At 39.7% G+C, this 19,883-nt stretch overlaps 1 protein-coding gene across 3 annotated transcripts in view; it reads left to right on the forward strand.

The window, feature by feature from the left end:
* The window catches only part of MSRB3 (methionine sulfoxide reductase B3), an 88,646-nt gene that overhangs the window by 46,877 nt on the left and 21,886 nt on the right, over positions 1–19,883 (forward strand). The window contains exons 5-6 of one of the 3 annotated variants that reach the window (XM_027884691.1): positions 8,079–8,176; positions 13,275–15,907. The exons of the other annotated variants lie outside the window; for them this stretch is intronic. Coding sequence (XP_027740492.1) covers positions 8,079–8,176; positions 13,275–13,439 — 263 coding nt within the window. The 3' untranslated portion in view covers positions 13,440–15,907. Of the gene's footprint in view, positions 1–8,078; positions 8,177–13,274; positions 15,908–19,883 lie in introns of those variants that run through there. 3 annotated transcript variants of the gene reach the window in all.

Consider the following 19,883-nt stretch of genomic DNA (forward strand, 5'->3'; position numbering starts at 1 on the left):
ACTAGTGATTTGAGGCTCTGTCTTCACTCTGCTTTCAGTGCTCTGTTCTGTCAACCTTTGGCAGACATTGCCATCAGCTAACTGCCCCAGTTTTTGGCCAAATCCTGACAAAAGCTTTCCTTGATGTCCAAGAAAATTATGTTCATTCTTAGTTATTTGTGACCAAGTTCCCTTACCAAGACAGCTTATTCAATATCTAAAGTAAACAGAAGAAAGGGGGTCTTTGTATTTCTCTTCTTTTTGCTTGTGTGGTTGGTTGGTTGGTTTTTTAATCAGTGTAATAACTCTTTCCCTTGTTTCAGAACTTTACAGCAGTAATGAGAACCTATTTGTCCAGCTGAAATGAAGAGGATGCTTGTATGCTCCAGTGCAGTGCTGGAGGCACTGTAGAAAGAAGTGCAGTGGAAGGAATATAACTGCAATAAAGGAAGAGAGTACATACTTTTTCTTTTTTTTTTTTTTTAATGTAATTAAAATTAATTCAGTCAGAATTCCACCTCTGCAGTTTCAGTTTAAGTGTGCAACTGAGTTCTGGCTGTTCTTTACAAACTTTATTTCCCAGACATGCATGACAATACTGAAAGGAAATTCTTTCAACAAACAACTTGTGGATGTTCATTACTTGAAACACTCCATGACAAATTTTTCAAATATGTACTTCATCTGTGACTGCTGTTCATTTCAGTGCCAGATGATGATTATTACAAGGTTGCATTTGCTGTTTTTTTTTTAACTTTCTCTGTGAACATACTGCATTAGGATTTCAGTTTTGTCAAATCACTTCCATCGTAAGGTCTGCCAGTTCTACTGCTATCCTGATTTACTGATCCTGTATGAAATCTTTAGCTATTTTAGTGAGTTGCACACTTAACTCATAGGTATACCAATTGCAAGATATTTTGCAATATATACATTTGTTTTACCAATGCTGCTTTTGGAAGGAAAACAAAAACATATATTCGAAGTTGAATGCTTTGGACTGAGGTTATTAGGTCAACAGTAAATTTTAAAAACTATTTGAGACATTTCTTGATGGAATTTTAAAATTATAGCTTAAGGTTACACTGCTTCACACAGTTCTGTTTGGCTCCTTTGATGCTGAAGATCTACAGCTGACTTATGTGTAAGATATATTTTTTAAAACATTAGCTATGATTTAAAGTAACAAGAGACACTGTTCAGATGAGGGGAGAAATCCATCCTTTGGGAGGAAGTGAGTTAGGTTCAGTAGTTTTGTTGAACCTGAACCAAGAAAGAAATCAGTAGTAACTCAATCTTTGTAAGAAGACTTGAGGAAGATCCCAACTCCTGCCTACCTGTAGATTTTAGCAGCAGCCTGTACATTCAAGATGTCAGGAGTATTACAGAGGAAGGCTCTAAAAGAGCGGGCTTGTATTGATCAGTATTTTAGAACATAGCAAAAGCACTAAGGAAGCAGCTAGGGCAAGAGCAATATTGTGATACAGTTATTAACTGCTAAAAAGAGTAGACCCCTTGCTTTTGTTGCTCAAGAGACATCAGGGGCACTCTTGTTCTGAAAAATTCAGATGTCAAATGAAATCGTAGACGCAAAGTTTCAGATCTCCCTTAACAATCATTTTAAGCAAATATAACCTCATCCCACTTACAAAGAAATAAATCTGGATTGCATATGCTGTTTCATGGTAAGTTGTTTTGATGCTCAGAGTGCTGTAGAAGAAAACAAATACCACCTTTATTCATGACTTTCACTTCTTTATTTCCCCAGTGAGAAACATAAAGGAAAAAACAGATGACGATTGTCTCATAAAAGCTGCTGTTAGGAGGTTCAGTTGTTTTGAAACATTCCCTTCCCACACTGTTCTGCCAGAGTGGTATTTGCCTGCTGCAGTAGCCCAATTTTGCTGTTAGAAATAAGCCCTCTTTTTACTTTTTCTTCCAAAATTAGGCTTCGTTTTGTCTTTGTGTTGTCTACCTCCCCCCCTTGACCACAGCCTAGCTATCACTCTGATGCTCTTTTGGCATGTTCTGCTGAAAAACAGTACCACATTGTCCTTCTTATATCTGAATGGTGCCGGAAAGGAACAGCCTTTTTTTCTGTGTGAAATACGTATCTGATGTAAAGCTGTTCACTGGTGAACTAGAATGTTTCAGTGGACAAGAATGTTTCAGTGGCCAATTCTGTTTCTAGCTATATTTGGATAAATTAGATGAACCTCCACATAAAGTAGTGTTACCTGATGGTAAAACAGTTGTAAGTAAGAATATTCATTATTCGTTCATCATCATGGAGATATTATGAAAAATAACCCAGGGTGTTCTGTGTTAGCCAAAAAAATCCCCTATATCTGCACAGGCATGCTACATAATAGCAACATGTCACTTTGTAGTTCTACATTAAACTTTTATGTGAGAAGTTACAGCTGTGAATGCCTGTGTCTTTCAGATTCTGTTTCAATAAACCTTTGGGAGAGAAAAAAGTGAAGGCCCTTCAGCTTTACAGCAGTTTCAAAGCAGAAGCTTTATTACCTTTTTTTTTTTCAATCCTACTACACTTTACGTTTTTAAACAGACATAGCATAGCTTCTCAGTGAAGATAAATGATGAGACTCTACCTTAAAAACCCTTTGTGTTTTCTTTAATCTGCATTAGGTTAAAAGGGAATCGGAATTCTAAAAATACAGCACATCAGAGCAACAAGGTATTTTTCAGGTCAAGGTCCTCTTTTCCATCTGGTGCCATTTGGTAGTTCTAACATCTTCCATCTTCCCCTACTTCTCCATCTGTAAATAACTCACTGAAGTAAATGCTTGGAATAATTACAACAAAGAATGATAAAATGCAGATTGGAGGTAATCTCTTTGGGATCTAAAATGAAAAACATAACTACAAACATCGCAGTTATTGAAAAACTGCAGTGGTCTCCAGTCGGCAGGTGTATGAAGTGGGAATAATGTCAGAGTGTTCCATGTTTTGGGATTGCAATTGTACTGTTCAAAAAAATGTCAAAAGGCATATTAGATCAGGAGAGAGGAAAAAATAGCCTAGCACGGTTGATTTTCAGAAGTAGCCTGCTGTTTTACTTCTGCAAATAATTATAGACTCATATTTTAACAATTAGATATCTAAGTGCTTGCATCTATCTATTAGGAAGTTGAAGATCTAACTAGAGCAAAGTGTATGCAAACATGCAAAACTGGAAGGAGGTTTGAGATGCTTCTAAAATTGGTTAATCAATCAGCTTCTGGACTGCTTTCCAAAAGCTTGTGGGAACAAAATGTCTTTCTTTTTTTCTGTGTGGTCAGTATTGCCCCAATAAAGAGTCCTGGAATAGCCTATGAGATAAAGTGCTTTAGAGCTTCCTGGGCTAATGGTGAAAGAAACAATCTACTCCTGTTGGATTTCATATCTCTACCAGGAGTGCACAAAATGGGCTGGGCTATGGGCACACCGTTTGCTGTCACTGCCTTCCTTTGACATTGCAAATACTTCGTCATCTCAATTTGAGAAGGAGACAAACTCTTCCGTTTGTCAGCTGTCTTGGACTGCTGTGTGCTGGCTGCCTGTGTTGTCCTGATACCCACCTTGTGCCAGCTGCTTGTGTAGTGCCCACCAGAGATGGTTCATTAGTAATATTGATTCAATCACATACCTAGAATAGGAAGTCTGAGAGTGAGAAAGAAGGTGCCTCTTTTGAATGATTTGAAACCCTCTGCCCATGGTGGCAAAAGGAGCATCCGGCACTGGTTACCATGCCCAACATTTCGCTTCCTGCCTGTTCTTCTGTGCTGCTGCCCAAGGCAGTACGAGGTAAGAAAGCATTCTTGGATGGAGAGGATAAACCACTGTCCCCTCTTTGCCAGAATAGGGACCATTACGAAAAACAAAAGATTTGGTTTTGATGAGGGGGTGTGGAGTGAATTTTAGAAATGTTGTGCAGGTTTTAAAAAATATTCTAATATTTGTCCTAATATTTTCTAAATATATTTGTCCTAGAATGAGGAAGAACGGGACATGACTCAGTATGTGTAACACCCAGCAGCATAAGATTCTTTCTATTACTCATGCAGGATGGAGCAGAAAAGATCTGTCAGTAACGTTCAGTTTACATATATTTTTCACTTGTACTTGACAGAGGAAAATTTCATTGCTTTATTTAGTGTATTTTAGGTCCAAGAAAGGATAATTGCTATATCTCTGAAAAATTATTCATCTCTGTGGCTTGCTTATTAACTTACCAGAAACTGGCCTTTAGGACATACCAGCCTGAGTCCCACGCAAAAGGTTGTCGGAGTGAGCACAAACATAAGAGATTCTTATTGTAAAGCCTGTTTATATTGCCAGTGTGGTGCAAAGTGGTTGTGAATCTAAGAATGAGCCCATTTTAGATGTCTAGAATGCAATAAAAATTGCTGGCCATTACTGTGTCATACTGTCCCTCAAAGTAAACTTTACTTTCAGGGATAAATGTATTCACAAATCTTAAGTGCTGTTCACACACACGAAAGTGCAAATGTCATTTGAAGTTGTTCACTCAGCTGGGAAAATCCCCCCCACCCTCATCTTGTCTCTTGCAATTACCCTTTGGCCCTTTCCTTCAGAGACTGTTTCTTCCTAGCTGCTATGTTTTACCATCCTTCAAAAGACAGCAACCCCGTTTCTGATGCCCATTATATGTGGTGAGCTAGACCTGACAGAAAGCCATCACTCAGAGAGGGTTGATTCTCGGAATCATGTTTTGCATTAGGTCTCCTCCAGCGTCCAGCCTCTGCAGTGCTAGGGGCTACTGTTTGTCTCTGCTTAGCAGAAGCAGAGGAGATCCAAAGTGATCGTCTTTCCCTTCCTCCTCCCTACCATTCCCTGCAGGAGGATGTGCTTTACAAGTAGCCAGATAGCTTTCAAAGTGGACTGAAGCTTTAATGCACAGCTAAGAGCAGTCTAAAATGTAGAGGGAGCCAACTCTATCACATCCGTACAGCTGGGAGGATGTAGGGGCGCAGGAAGGGGAGCAGGGGCTCGTGCCAGGGTGGCACGAGAAGCGGCTTGGCATTTGCAAAAAGGGAGGCCACTGCTGTGTAATCTACCACTTATAAAGACATATCATATGAAGGGTCCACAAGGTTCTGGTTGGCTTTCTATGTCACTAGGAGTTGGCTGTTATGCAGGCAAGAAGACTGTTACCGCTACAGCTTTCTCCTGGCAGCTTTTGAAGTAGACAAAATGGCAAGAGAAGGCTTAGCAAACTATCAGATGGGTTTTCCACTCTAGCACAGGAGAGGAAATGAGACAGCAAAGAGGGATTGATTTTCCTGGTCAGTTTGGCTCATCAACTCAATGAGCAATTCACTCGTCTTCCTTTGAAGGTCAAGAGAGTGACAGTGTGTCTCGCTGTGCCCTTCAGGACCTTTTCTGTTCCAAGGTTTGCTCAGTTTTCTGTCAACCCTAATGGAGTTTGTCCCAGGAATGCTGGTGCCTGGGTTGCCGTGTTACTCGAGAAGAGAGGACTTGACGGAGAGTTAAAATTCCATACTGTGGAGGCACAGCCTGTTTCCTATTCCCTCTCTTGGGGACCATATGTTGCAGTGGTGGAGCCTGTGGAACATGTGTCACATGTAGCATGAACTGACAGCCTAATCTGAAGTCACTCCAGTTGGGTACAAAGACTCCTATAGGAGAAGCTTGCCTGTTTGTATTCGTTTCAGATTACTTCAGTTTTTAAAAGTGCATGGAGAGCATCTAAAGCAAATAATTTTGCTGTGGTGAATGGGAAAAGCGAAAGGAGAAATCTGGAGAGAGAAGAATGGATGATCTTTCTTAATGTCAAAGTTGACATAAACACGTCTCCTCCAAAGCCTTCTCACAAGATGACTTCTCAGCAAGACACAGATTGCTTCAATCTCTTTGTAGCAGTCTTTGAAGCTTCCCCCTTATTGCTGTTATGGAGGAGGCAGGGTTGTCTCTGAGAATTTCTGCAGCCCTGAAATGTGCCTCCTCCCAAGGCTTTCATGTGATCAGATAGTTGGTTGCTCCAAACAACTTCCTCTTTGGAACTTCTCTGCCATCACACAAGGGTAAACTGGTATGTCTGTTTTGCAAAATTATTAAATTAAGAAAACTAAAAAGGCTTCATTAAAAATATTCTGACTGGCTCTATGTAAGGCTTCAATTTTCATTAGACAGTGGCTCAGCTAAGAAGATGATGAATGTAGTTGGAAAGGAGCCAGCAATTAGGAGACATCAATTTTTCTGTCAACAGGATAACCCCTTTTACAAAACTTGTCACATGCTTACTTCTTTTCTGTTTGTGAAGGTAGTTGTTTGGCAGCAATATTTTGCATGAGAAGAAGAATTTATAATTTTTTTTTTTATGATTGTCATTGTTCTTATTGTTTTGAGTTCCTGTCTTGTAGGATATTTTCCTTGTTCAGGGTTCTTGCTCCTCAATCTGTCTGCTGTCTGTAATTCTATTTTTAATATTTGAAAGGGAGATGACTACTTATTTCTGCAGTGAGTTCTGGGGTGGAAACTCTTGTGATGGCAGTAGGCACCTTGGGAGCATAGGACTTGGGGATTGTGATGTCTTCAGGTAGCTTAGGAATGCCACTGTGTGTGTGTGTTCCCAAAAGGAAGAGAAATACATTTCTGAGCACTTATTTGTTAAAAAATTTACATTTGTTATGCTTATATCCTAGTAAATGTTCTTCCATATTTAATAATTTAAAATACAACTGAAGACATATGGATTTTTTTCCAATTTACATATTTTCTTTGTGCACATTCAGAAAACTTGATAGCTTCCATATCTCTCTTTTACTGTATAGGAAATTTTACTCACTTTTCTTACAGGAAGCTGTATGTATCCTGTATTCATCTGCATGCAGTGATTTGCAGCTTCTGCTGTGTTTCTTAATAGCTTATTGCAAGTCATTTTATGAAATCACTAGTAGCAAATGCTTAACAGATATTAGAATTAAAAACAAGGAAGTTCTGTATTCTTAGGCATATGTGTAACATGTGGAGATAACAAGAACTGCCTGTGCTTATTCTATTTGGCAAGAGACCAAATGAGAAGAACAGGTAGCTGGTGAGATTTCACATGGGCACTGGTAGATGTTCACATGACCTTAAAGCCTGTCAGGTTCTTATGTGAGAACCCTGCTTCAGGAAACAGAGCATTATGATGGTTTTTGAGGGGTGACTGAAAAGTTACATCTGTGTAATGGATTAGTTTTTACCTGTGTTGTGGAGAGGGGGAGATTTTACATGGAATCATTAGAGCATGGAAGGGCATTATTTAGGTAAGTGGCTATTACTGGGTAGGTCAGGTATAAACCTCCTCATCATCTGGTGTCAGGTCATGCAGCTCAGTGCTCAGGTAACAGCTGCACTGAATATGCGCATTAGCGAGTGCAATTGTTTTGTCCTGGCTGTGGACCACATGCAGACCGTCTACTAGTGTCTAATATAGGCATAGGTATGATTCCACTTGTCCATGTCTGATCTGAAGCACTCATTACTGTTCCAAAATGAGACACAATAGTAGTCATCTCACTGCCTCTAATGTGTGATGTGTTGGTGTCTGAGCACATCTTTATTGGTTTGCCTTGGTGAAGGCAAAGGTTAAGACAGGTTTTGGGCCTCTAAACTGCAATTTCCCAACTCTTTTTTGAAAGTACCTTTAGACTGCAAAAGCAAAAGCACTTGTGTTTTCTACGATCTTGTTGTTTATCTTTAGGGTGGAATTTGTGCTTTTTTTAAACTGATGATGAGGCTGAATCAGGCTTACCTGAGCAATCACCTTTGTTCCTGAGCTAAAATGCTACCACTGCTTTTGGTGGAGTGCAGGAATTCCTGTGGAGATGGAAGATGGGCAGCTAGTGGCAGCTTAGTTCTTTCCTGTAAACAACTTTGTATTTAGGGGGTAAGGTGTTTTTCCAAATTACCTAAGTGATTTAGGATAAAAAAATCTCCATTTCATTTATTTCCAGGCTCTGGAGCGAGATAAACATTTTTCAAAGTGTGATTCTATCCTGCTTTTTACAATGCTATCTGCCACAAAGGCACCCTCTTTTCTCACCTATCTTGTTCCTCTTTTCCAGGTTGGCCTTCCTTTTATGATGTGATCAGTCCCGATGCAATTACTTTCAATGATGATTTCTCCTATGGGATGCATCGGATTGAAATATCCTGCAGTCAGGTTAGTTTATAGCACATACAGACCATTCTGATGGCAAAGGCTGCAAAAACCATTACAGCGTGCTGTACTTCCCTTGAGATTTGCAAACCTTTCAGTGCTATTAAATAGTAACCATTGTGAGAGGGCACAATGGGTCGTAGGTATAACAGCTGAGTGGAACGAGCTGAAGACACAAAGGGCTCGTTGGAATGCACATTGTTCTCTCATGTGAGATTTAACAGAGCAGATGTAAATGGTTGGACTCAGTGCTGAGTTTACAAAAATAGTCTTCCTGAAGAGGGTCCCTTCAAAGGAGCCTGAGCCTGGCTGACTGATTCCACACGTGAGTAGTTGAGAGAAGTTGAAAGCAATGGAGCGACTGTCTGTGTGCTGATTCCATCACTCTACATTACTGTGCAGCCGTGCTAACTCATTCCCAACACTCATTCCCAGCGTAGTCCTAATGGCTGCTTCAAACAATCCCATCTGCCGGAATAATGAACTCAGCAGTCATTCAAAAGATGCCCAAATTTTCCGTTATCTGTCTCGTTCTACATTCTCTCATCCTTTGTACTGCTCTCCTTTTTATGAAGGGAATGGTATAATCATTACCTAGCAAAGGAAAGAAGCTGCTGCACTGGTGTCCAGCAGATGTACCCACCAACTTGCAGTCCTCTAGCTCCACATGCTCAAACTTCTCCTGAGAGAAGCAGCAGCTTCATTTCGGCAATGGTAATTTGCTGTTCTCCTTCCAGACAGTATTGTTGAGGAGGTGACTGATTTCATACCTGACAATATGCATCCTTACTAGTCAGTCAGTCCTCATGTATAACGCTCAGAGTGAGTTAAGAAACTTCTCAAGAGTATCCATTACCTTCAGTGTGCATTGAGCACTTGGCCCAATATGTTAGTCAAATTAGTGTGTCTGCTACTGTGTCATGTGTACTACATAATTCTGTAGTTTTTACATTGATTATAGGCATTAGAAGATCCTTTCAACACTTTATGGGAACATCCATTTCCCTAAATTCCCCAGCAAGATAGCAATGGGACAGCAGATTGGGAAGCTCATGCTTTACCAGTGGTTACTGGCATAACCAAAAATGCAATCCAGTCTGTTTAGCTCTGCTTAGTAGGCCTGAATAGTGCTAAAATCAGCTTACTGCCAACTGCTGAGCCTGTATCTGTTGACACACTTCAAGAGATGGCCAGAGCTCCTGGAGAAGCCCAAGGCAGTCTGTGGTCAGGCCAAGGAATCTGGGAATGTCATTTACCTGCTGCCAAACAAAATAGTGTTAGCAGAACCTGAGATCAGCAATATTAGCAGCAGTCACATGCAGACACCATAAAATCAAAGCAAAACCAAAACCAAAACCTGAATTTGAAGGAAAAAATATGACCAAGGTTGCTATATAATCCAATAGCAACTTCCAGACAGCTATTCCAACTTCCCAGGGCAGTAACCCCACAGATGATCAAGTCACACAGGAAAATCGCCTGGGGAGTGGTGAGCATCTTTGCAGCCAGTGCTCAGCACAATTAATACTGCTGCATTGTATATGTATAACAAAACCATTTCCTCCCCTGCTCTGAGCACCAGGAGTGTGAATCACACATGCAGCTGCAAAAAAAAAAAAAAAAAAAAAAAAAAAAAAAAAAAAAAAAAAAAAAAAAAAAAAAAAAAAAAAAAAAAAAAAAAAGCAGTTTTACTGCAACCTGAAAAGCAGTGGGATTGATATGGCAGGCCTTGGTAGAAATTAAGGGAAATACCTTCTCCCACACTCCAAACGATATTAATGATGAAAAAGTAGTTGATTTTTTTTAAAAAGTCATTCCACCTTAAAAAATAATAAAAAAATCTCTTTTAATGTTCTCCATTATAGAAAGCAAACACTGGGTGAAAAATCACTATAATATTAATCAAATACATCCATGGGATTATCCTAGAAATAATTTTCACAGTTTTTTAGAAACACATCACACTGAGTGTATTTAAAAAGTCAATGAGTAGTGAGTGTATTTAAAAAGTCAATGAGTAGTGACAGGCAGAAGTCAATACAAAGGCATTTGAGGAATACTGTAAAACTGGTTGCATCTCTCTTTTTTAACTCCTTCCTGTTCAAGAGTCCCTTCCCCCGTGGTGTCCCTAGCTGCTATTTGTGCCTGTACAAATCAGTATAATTCCATAGTCACAGAAGTACTGTTTGCACACCAGTAGCTTGGGCTCAGCTATGGCAGCTGACTGCAGGTGGCTCTCCATGCCTCCCAGCAGCATATTAGAACCAGGAGGCTTGGGACATCCAAGCATACTGACAATTAGCAGTGACTCCTCTTTCCTGCTCCCAAGCACATATTTCAAATGGTTAAACTGTTTGTTTCCCCATCCAAGTGCATTCTGGCCAATATATTTATGTGCAAGGCTGCAACAGATGATTGTTTCTTTTTCAGAGGCTTTCCAGGCATGTATATATGTCCTAGAAAAATGGTCAGCAACTATTATGTGTGGGAAGGACAGTAAAATCAATTTGTCCTTTGTACTCTCAGCTGAGGGCCAGGTTTCTTATACTGTGATACGAAGGATTAAATTACATTTCTCTTTAGGGCAGATGAGTTATAGAATCCTCTCTACACAGAGGATTGCCACATAAATTCTTGGTCAGGAGTAGTCTCAAAAGGTAACAAATTTTGCAGTAATCCAATCCTGGTGTGATTCTGCCATCACATGAAGGTGTAATGAGACCTCAGACTCTCACACAACTTCTCAGGTTTTGTGAGGAAAATCTTTTTGATAGATTGTCTTTATAGTCTGTATGTGAGTATATTACTCCTACAGACCATTTCTCTCTACAGTTTCTCTTGTTCTGTTTCTGTTCAGTAGAGAGGGAATGATTTATCTTTTGCTAAATGTTAGTCTGGAAAAGATCTGTTTAACACTTCCAGCCAGGAGGTTTTGAAGCATTCTTAGTTGAAATGAGATGATTTAATTAGGATGCTGAGCATTTTGAAAAGTACTCTCTGTGGGACACTTTTTTTTTTTTTCCCCCCCAAGGTATGGAAAAGCTTTATAGTCAGGTGAAATGCCTCATTGTTAGATATCCTACTCTGAGAAAAAGCTCAAATTTTTATCCCAAACTGTCTAGAAAAGGACTTCAATATAAAGGAAAAAAAAATTAAAAAAAAAAAAAAGAAAGAAAAAAGCAGTGGAGAATGGAGGAAATAGTAGCAAGACAGCAGTCTTTCAGGAACAAGACTTGAAGCTTTGTCTTCTCTAGGTCATGTTCAATTTTCCTTTACCTTTGCCTTACTTGCCATGTTTTGTCTTCCTTCCTTACACAGCTGAGCAGCTGCTGCTTAACCCAGTCATCTGTGCCATTTCCCACTGCCTCTGGGAGCTGATACCATAGGCTAGAAGCCCTCAGTTGTTATTGAGGTCCTTGCAGGACAGCCATGGCTGTCTTAATGACCCTTCTCCAGGAGCAGGGAGTCTGCACTGGAATGTGTCTGTATAGGTGGGACCAACAGGTGGGAACTCTGAAGCTTCATATGCTTACCTGTCCCGCTCCTGGAGGCAGTGACGATTATTGTTTCAGCTGTCATTAAATAAGAAGAGTTTCTGTCCCTCCTAGCTGGTATGAGAGCCTTCCCCAGCCTTTCAGTCTGTTGAGAGAGTTTAACCTGAAGGCAAGACTTTACCTGCTTCTACAGACATCCTTCCTGCTGCTTTGGTGAATTAAAGGCCGTAACAGCAGGAGAACATTAGCAACACATTAACTGCAGGGTGGAGATTTGCCATTGCTAATTCATTCACAGTTTGGAATAATCACTATTGCCTCTATGTATTTGGAATACTATGAATTAATTAAATGTTAAGAATAATTTGCAGTCTTTAATTTTTTCAGTCTGACTGTGAACCCACGAGCAGCTCTGTGATCTCAATTACATCATTCCAGCTCTCACTGAGATCAGCTATTGACTTGAAAGGCTGAGGCTCTTTGGTAAAGCAGCATGACTTTCCTGTTCAAGATAAATATTTCTCCAGTGCAAGGTTTAATTTTTTTTATTTTTATGGCAGGCTGTAAAAATGAACTTGTGGAATTTAAGTGACTAATTACAAGAAGTTCTTATTACCCATTTAATTTGTCAGCCATAATGTGCAGTGATAGTAATCTTAATTTCTGAGGATTAAGTAATCTTAATTTCAACAGGATTAGCTTCTTCAAAATATTGTACTCTTCTGTAAAGCAAAGGACTGTTACCTTTCTTACAGACAGGAGCAGCAGTGTTCACCCTGGGTACCACTGCAAGGGTCTGGGTCTTATTCATACAGAGCAAAGGTAGTTTCATATTTCTTACAAAAAGCAGAGTTGAGCACCATTTATAATTACTCCCAACTAAAGATTATTCATTTAGAAATATTATACATATCTTCACTACAGGTCTTTTTCAGTCACCTGTCCCTATCTCCTATATACTACAAGAAATTGTTAGAGATGAGTAGGATGAGCTCAAATCCCCTCCAGGGGCAAGGAGCAGTGGAGCCCCAAGAAAAGAACCCTGATGCTCAGAAGAGTACCAGGCTGTAGAAAGGAAAATAAAAAAAAAAAACACTTGGAAGAATATCTTCACTGGTTTAGGTCCTCGCAAGGATCGCCAGTGTTTTAATGGTTTCTTTCACCAAGGGGCATAGCATTTTCAGCATAGCAGGTGAGGAGAGCCCAGAGCTCAGGCTGTCCCTTTCTTCCAGAGATATCCTTAATAGCAGTAAGTGAAACGTGAGCAGTGCTGCCCTCACCACCTTTTTTTAACTGAGCTCCTGCCATGAGATCATTCCAGAGACAGGCGGCTCCTCAGGGATAGTGATCCAACCAAGCGTACTCAGCAGCATGGCAGGAAACATCCAGGAAATTTGGGCTTGGATTCTTAGGCGCCTGTGTTATCTCAGATGATCATCTTCCTGGATCACTGTTACAGATAAATGTAGGTTGTAAATCGCACTTGAAAGGGTGATGTAGGCACCAATGTACTTCCTTGGAAGGGGCTGTTAGTTGTTGCTTAATACCACAGTGATGCCATGGAGCTGCACAGAGACACAGTGATACTCTATTGTATTTTGTTTCAGTGTGGTGCTCACCTGGGGCATATTTTTGATGATGGACCTCGCCCAACTGGCAAACGGTACTGCACAAACTCTGCTTCATTATCTTTCAAGCCAGCAGACAAGAGCAACGTTGGAGAAGGCAGCGGTAATGCCAGTCCTGCCCAAACAGGCAAAGCTGAGCTGTAGGACAAAGCAAAGCCTGCAGAAAACTGCGCTGATCCCACAAGGAATGTTTTTTAAGTTGCCTGCTCTCTTATATCCTAAGAATGTTCAAATGTATGAAAGCATTTTGCACCATCCTTCTTCTTCCTCACTTTTTCAGAACTGAGGCCTTGCCTGCCAGTGCATTTACTATATAATTGCAATGAAAAATGTGTTTACTGAGTCCACAGGTTTTCTTTTCCTTTGTTTTCTTTAACATTTCTTTGGGGAATCTTTAAATTGAGAGGCTTTGATGTCATTAGTTATTAGTTTCTTCTTAATGCTGTGTTACTCTAGGTTTGAACACTATTCGTTTTTGTGTGGGAGATGGGACTTATGTTTATCTGCAGTCTATAGGAATCTTCTGGGTATAAGAAAATCCTGAATTCCTGGTGCATCTCTGCTTTGTTCTGACTTGTGAGGCATGCAGCCTTTGGTCATATGTATTCAGCCATCTCCCAGCATCAGCCACACCCTGCAAAAACTTGTAGTTATGGCTGTTCCTTTCCAACTGAGAGGAGTGAATAAGATGTTAAGACCATCCTTTGGCTAATTTACTGCCAAAATTTCAAGGGTATGGTTGAAAGGATGTAAACATTGTCTCAGCATCTGTGTTTCCCCTTTGTTTGGTATTTAAATCACGGTTTTAACTAGTAAGGCTCACTTTTGCAGGGCACTAATGAGGCTTTGTATGTTTGTGAAGCCTGTTCAACAAGTGTAAAGCAAATCTGAATTAAAGCTGAAAGCTGCAGGGGGTAATTATATGGACAACTGCAGAGATAAACTTGCAAAGTGAAGTAGATGAGGGATGACAGTAGCTCTTTATCGTGTCTTTCTACAAGGATTCAGAAACATGACAGAGTGCTAGAAGGGAGTTTAGGAATGAACGCAGTAGAAAAAGGGATACCCTTCCGAAGTATCCAGTTTTAAAGATTATCTGATCTGGATGCATACTGTCTACAAGACCCCAGCCTTTAATTTGTGCAATTGTGGCATAGGACATGAGTGATGGGGATGGTGTAAGAAACGAATTTGAAAAAAGCCTGTAAGAGCTCCATAAATTTTCATGTAGAAAAATTTGCTGTCCCATAGCTTGTTTTTCTCATCTGCTTTTAGATTTTTGTCAATAATAGTTTGTCTAAAATTCTGCATAATACTGTTCTTTAAGCTGTATTACACAATATTTGCTAACACCACTTTGCCTTTAAATGCTAAGAGACTTAATATGGTATTTACTTTTATTAGCAAACTTTGTGACTAACATGTTTGGATCCAATTTTATTTGCAGAAGGAACAAAGCAACCACTGATTTTTATGGAAGCAGGATTGAGGTTTTTATATCGGGGATAATAAACATATTATCTAAAGTGCAAACATCCTTCAGTTAAAATATAGCTACTGTGAAAGCATATGGAATGGTCAGAACTGCCTTTTCTTTTAGCAACATAGAAAAGACATGAAAAAAACATACAGTACCTTAACATTAAAAAGATGCAAATAAGGATGATAAATATTTACAGCAGAAACACTTGGCTCTGCGGTAGCAAGCACCTACCCAAATGAGTATTTCCCCAGATGTCATGCAAGGAATTGCTCATTGGCTGCAGGAAAGGCTGTGCAGTTTGACCTTTGGTGTTACAAGGCGGTCAAATTTCTTCTAGTCTCATTGTTTTTTAGCAATTTCTTCTATGAGGACTGCTTTTATTCCTTGCTTTTATTTAAAGAAAAGCAGTTTTTCTCTACCACATTTTCTGACCTAAACATAAAAAAGGCAGCATCTATAAAAATGTGGTACATAAATGTAGTTTAATTCCAGATTGCTGTTCAATTTAAGTGTTATCAAATTTCAGTATATTCCTGCCTTATGTTAAAGAAATATATTACTTAAACTTCAGAACACAATAATGTATGCTGTCCTACAAGAGATTTATTTTTGCAGGATATGGAATGCAATGAAATGAGTCAATATGGTGAGGTGTATGTGATCTCTGGGAGTTAGATCATTTAGTATAGAAAATGCATTGTTCTCATGCACAAACTATACCACAGCACGGTGCAAGGTAAGACAGATTTTCTTTTATTGCTCTTAAAAGATGCTAGTAAGGGCTAACATTGAACCCTCCAAATTTGGTTCAGTCTGGTGATGATCGTGACAGAGAAACTTGGGAGCTGAGCACAATGTATAGAATAAGAGAATATTTCTGTATGTTTAAATTTTGCACTGTCTAGATGCTTATAAAAACTAAATGCAAACTGTGTAGAAATAGCAAACTATATTTTCTGATATCTCTATTTTACTCAGATGTTTAAATAATATACCTTAAAAATCATGTAAGTCACACATGTTATTTATATACTATATATATATATAAAATTGCACATGTTTTTATATATATATATGTACACACACATATATTATTCAAGTATAATTTTAGCCTTCTGTACCTTTTTAATAACTAAAACCTTTCCTTAAGAGGGTTCAATACTTTTAAGAAATCAAATATACATTTTTCAAATTAAATTTGTTTTCATATATTTGTTGTACACAAATATAAAATAAATTTCTTTATAAATAATTCTGTTTTGCTTCCTTATTTTTCTGGGTTTATGTCAGGTTTTTGCACCCCTAGCTGCAGCATGTCTTAGGGAACTGCTTTTACTTTGCTCAACTTTAACTTTGCAGCTGTTTTAACCACTTGTGAGAGATGCAGTGTGGGACGTGGTGAGTTGCAGGCAGGCATGTTGTAGAATCCCTACAGTGCCCAGATTCAGTCTGAGGTGGAGAAATTTAGCTAGCAAGTTGGTTTCTGCCAAAGTTTCATCTCCAAGGATGCAGGTTTGGAATACTGCACAGGCAGAAGGTTAAGGCTACTCAGTAAATCAGCCCTGCAGTGGATTTTAAAAGGGGGAGGGGTAAAGGTTGCAGGCTGGTTTTAAACCAGCTTCCATGTTTGTGTTTCTGGGAACCAGAGTTACACCAAAATTAATTCCCTTGCTAATTGTTCTGAAACATTGCTGAGTGTCTAGATGACACACTATAGACTTTTTTCACAAGTTTAGTTTGAGCCCTCTTAGTTCAAATAAATTAATCCCTTGTGGCATTCTGTGTCCCACCCTTCCACTGTAGTTCCCTCTCAGAACTGTAATAGCTTGATATGTCTGAAATGAGCTACTAACTTGCACCCACTAAAAAGAGATGCAGGGCTGGATGCTCCACGGCAGCTTTGCCCTGTGCTCCCAGCATAACCTAGACAGTCCATCAGCACCCAGAGGTGCTGTGCTAAGGCAGATCTTCAGAGGCATGAAGTCCTGTTGCTGGTGCTGGCCTGGCGGTAGACATAGGGGATTGCTCTGTGCTCCAGTTCAGCTCAAGACAGGCTGTGTTTTTCAGTGCATGGCATGCAGTTATTCTTAGGCATGTGTACATCCCACTACAAAACTAGAGCAATTTCTATTAAGAGACGCTCTCCCTGCTCCTCCCGTTGTTCACCAGGGTGCCCTGGCCACAGGGTGGGAGAAGCAGTGGTGGCAGGAGCAGCAACATGAGGCCAATTAACCAACTGCTTTGAGATTCTCTCGTTGTAGCTTTATGGCTTCCATATATTAAAGGCACCTTAATTGTAAGCCTTCTTCACAAATTCTATCAGGTCTCATACACTAAAAAAAACCCCAGTGTGTGTGTATATGAAGTGGTTAAAATGGAGGCCTTACTACAGTGACTACAGCATGTGATTAAGACAGAATCATTAGTCAGCGTTTCTGTTTGGGTGACTGCAAAGAATGCACTGCCACAAATATCCAAGTATGGATGTGGATGTTGGTACTCAGGGGTACTGAATGGTCTCAGTCTTTATTAATTTAGTTTTGTTTTCTAGTCCATTTACCCAACTGAGTTTTTTAAGCCATGAGGCTACACCTTCTCGAACAGAATTTTTGGTGTATATTCATTTTTTCTTGTTGGTCAGCATGTTACAAAATGTCTTCAGTTAAATGTCACTGTATGGCCAGCAATCCTCTTGTCCTTCACCCATGGTCTGGGAGGGGATGGGAAATACCTGATACGGACTACTTTTTTAGTCCTAACTCAGGTTTCAAAATCATTCCCCTCTCTTCCTATCCTTGAAGGAATTTGAGGAGGAAAACAAAACAGATGTCAGCACTTTCTCCGTTGCAATCAGTGTGCTCTATATCCACTTGTTTGTAGAACAAATGGCAGAGTATTCAGTGGCACCAGAAGCAAATTTGTCAACTTCCAAGTTCAGTAGAGTAAGAAAAAATGTTGCTTAGCTCATTGGCAAACTGAACTAATAGTTCTTCTTTTATTGACTATTAAAATAAGGCCACCTACAGGTTCCACAATAAACCTGCAAAAATGTTGAATCCTGCATATGTGAAGACCTGCATTCCAGTCTGCCTTGCTCTTGCTTTGTTATAAAGAGAAGTTGTACATCACAGGCCCTGACTAGGCTTTTCAGATCAAAGCCGTGACAGCAGCCAACAACCGCATTGCTTTTGCAGTCACTTACCAAAAAAAAAGGTAAGATAATACATCTTAAGGGTGCCCTGATGAAATCACTGGAATAGTCAAACTACGAGCAGTGTAGGCAAATGATGCTCTGAAATCCTTTTACACAGCTCACCAGTGTAGTAGTAAGTGCATTAAGCAAAAAGGTCTCAGTTGTGTCCACATGTTTTTGGGACAGGGATACACTTGAGCAGCCCAAATCAAGCAGGAAAAGTGCACTCAGAAACCTCCATTTCATTATTTTCTTTTCACTGTAGAATAAAAGCTATCTGAACTATGGCTTCATCTTGTCTTAGACCTTGTACTTTTCACTTGTTGTATGCCAAAGTGGAAGGAATATATGTTCCCCCAAATACAAGCAATCAACTACTGGCAATGTAAGAACCTTGTCAAGTTGTGTGTGCCCACTTGTTGAGAAAAGTAGCAGTTCTTTGAAAAAGCAAACAAAATACATCTTTGTTGGCCTGGTAAAGTGAACAAGTTGATTTTATGTGTGGACTAGTTAATGTTCATGTTTTTCCAGGCCATCCTAAAGCCCTTTTTCTTGCATTTTGGTTATTGTCTCCTCCAGTTTACAAATTCATTGTTGCATGTTTCATACGAACATGAACATCTGGAGAACATCCTCAGGTATAACTGCTGGGTATTGCAGAAAATATCTGGCGTGATCTGAAACAGCTTTTTCTTCTCATGAAAGTACACCCGTGGGATGGCAAACTTCGAAGGTCTGTAATGGTGTAGAGAACCTTTCACCTCCAGAGCACCACTTCACATTTGCCTTGGGTCTGCAACAGCCAGCATCCCTGGTGATTTGTTAGCTGTTCACTGTTTTTTTGTGAAATTAGTTTGTGCTGGTACCAGTTCACAGAAATCACTGTGGCAGTATCCCTCAGTGATGCTGCAACTGGTGAGGAGATTGAATTCCTCTCTGTAAGAACAGTTGGTTTCCATTTAGAGAGTAGTCAGGAGCTGGAAGGGTAGATGGAGGGTGGGGAAGGGGAAAAAAGAATTTGCATTTTGCCCCATGCTGTTTGCCCCTCTGGTTCACTTTAAACTGCATGGATATCCGTCATGGCACTGTAAGATCACATTTAACTCAGGACAATTAAAATAACAGAGTCTTGTGAAACCCTGTAAAAATTGGTCCTAATTCTTAACCTCATTCTGGTATTTGTCTAACACCATTGACCTTTGTGAAAAATGCTCCTATAAATCTGAAGGAATGGAAAGGACTACAGAGAAAGATTCCTCAACATTCTTGAGATAAAATATCCTCAAAATCTTTGATAGGAACAGGATGCTTTTGGAAAATCCTACTCCTCCAAATAACTAGTTCAGAGAATGTAAGTCCTAAGGACCACGGACCAAATTCTCAAAAGAGAGGTCTTTACCAGCTAAAGCACAGCACTGCTGACTCATCACTAAGCCAGTACCCCAGCTGCCTCTCTGCATGCATCTCTACTGCTCTGTTTTCATACCTTCCTTTACGTGCTGCAGAAGGTAGTTGCAATCACAGTATTTTCATACACCTTTGCTGCATGAGCCCTGTTGTACAGGATTTTGAAAAAGGTGACCATTTTGTCTTGTTCCTAGTTTGAACAATTTGTAGGGAAAAAAATCCAAAAAGGTCGTTGTTTTTTTTTCCCCCAAACTGAGAAAAGTCTAAACAGTATCTGGAATTTATTGCCTTTATATTGTCAACTTCAGCTTTGTAGGCTACCACCAGTCCCAGCAGTCACCAGTGACCATGAATTCAGTATTCTCTGTTGATAAATTACAGTTTTATCTTTGTTTGGCTAGGGCTTTTAGTAGTCTGCCAACTCAAAACCATTGCCTAATATATCATTAGAGGGCAAATACATTCCTGTGTGTGTCTGTGGTGTATAAGCAACTCCTGCCACAGT

Source organism: Empidonax traillii, unplaced genomic scaffold (genome assembly GCF_003031625.1).
Source record: "Empidonax traillii isolate 1590-97213 ecotype Southwest subspecies unplaced genomic scaffold, ASM303162v1 scaffold153:size895095, whole genome shotgun sequence".
Classification (NCBI taxonomy): Eukaryota; Metazoa; Chordata; class Aves; order Passeriformes; family Tyrannidae; genus Empidonax; species Empidonax traillii.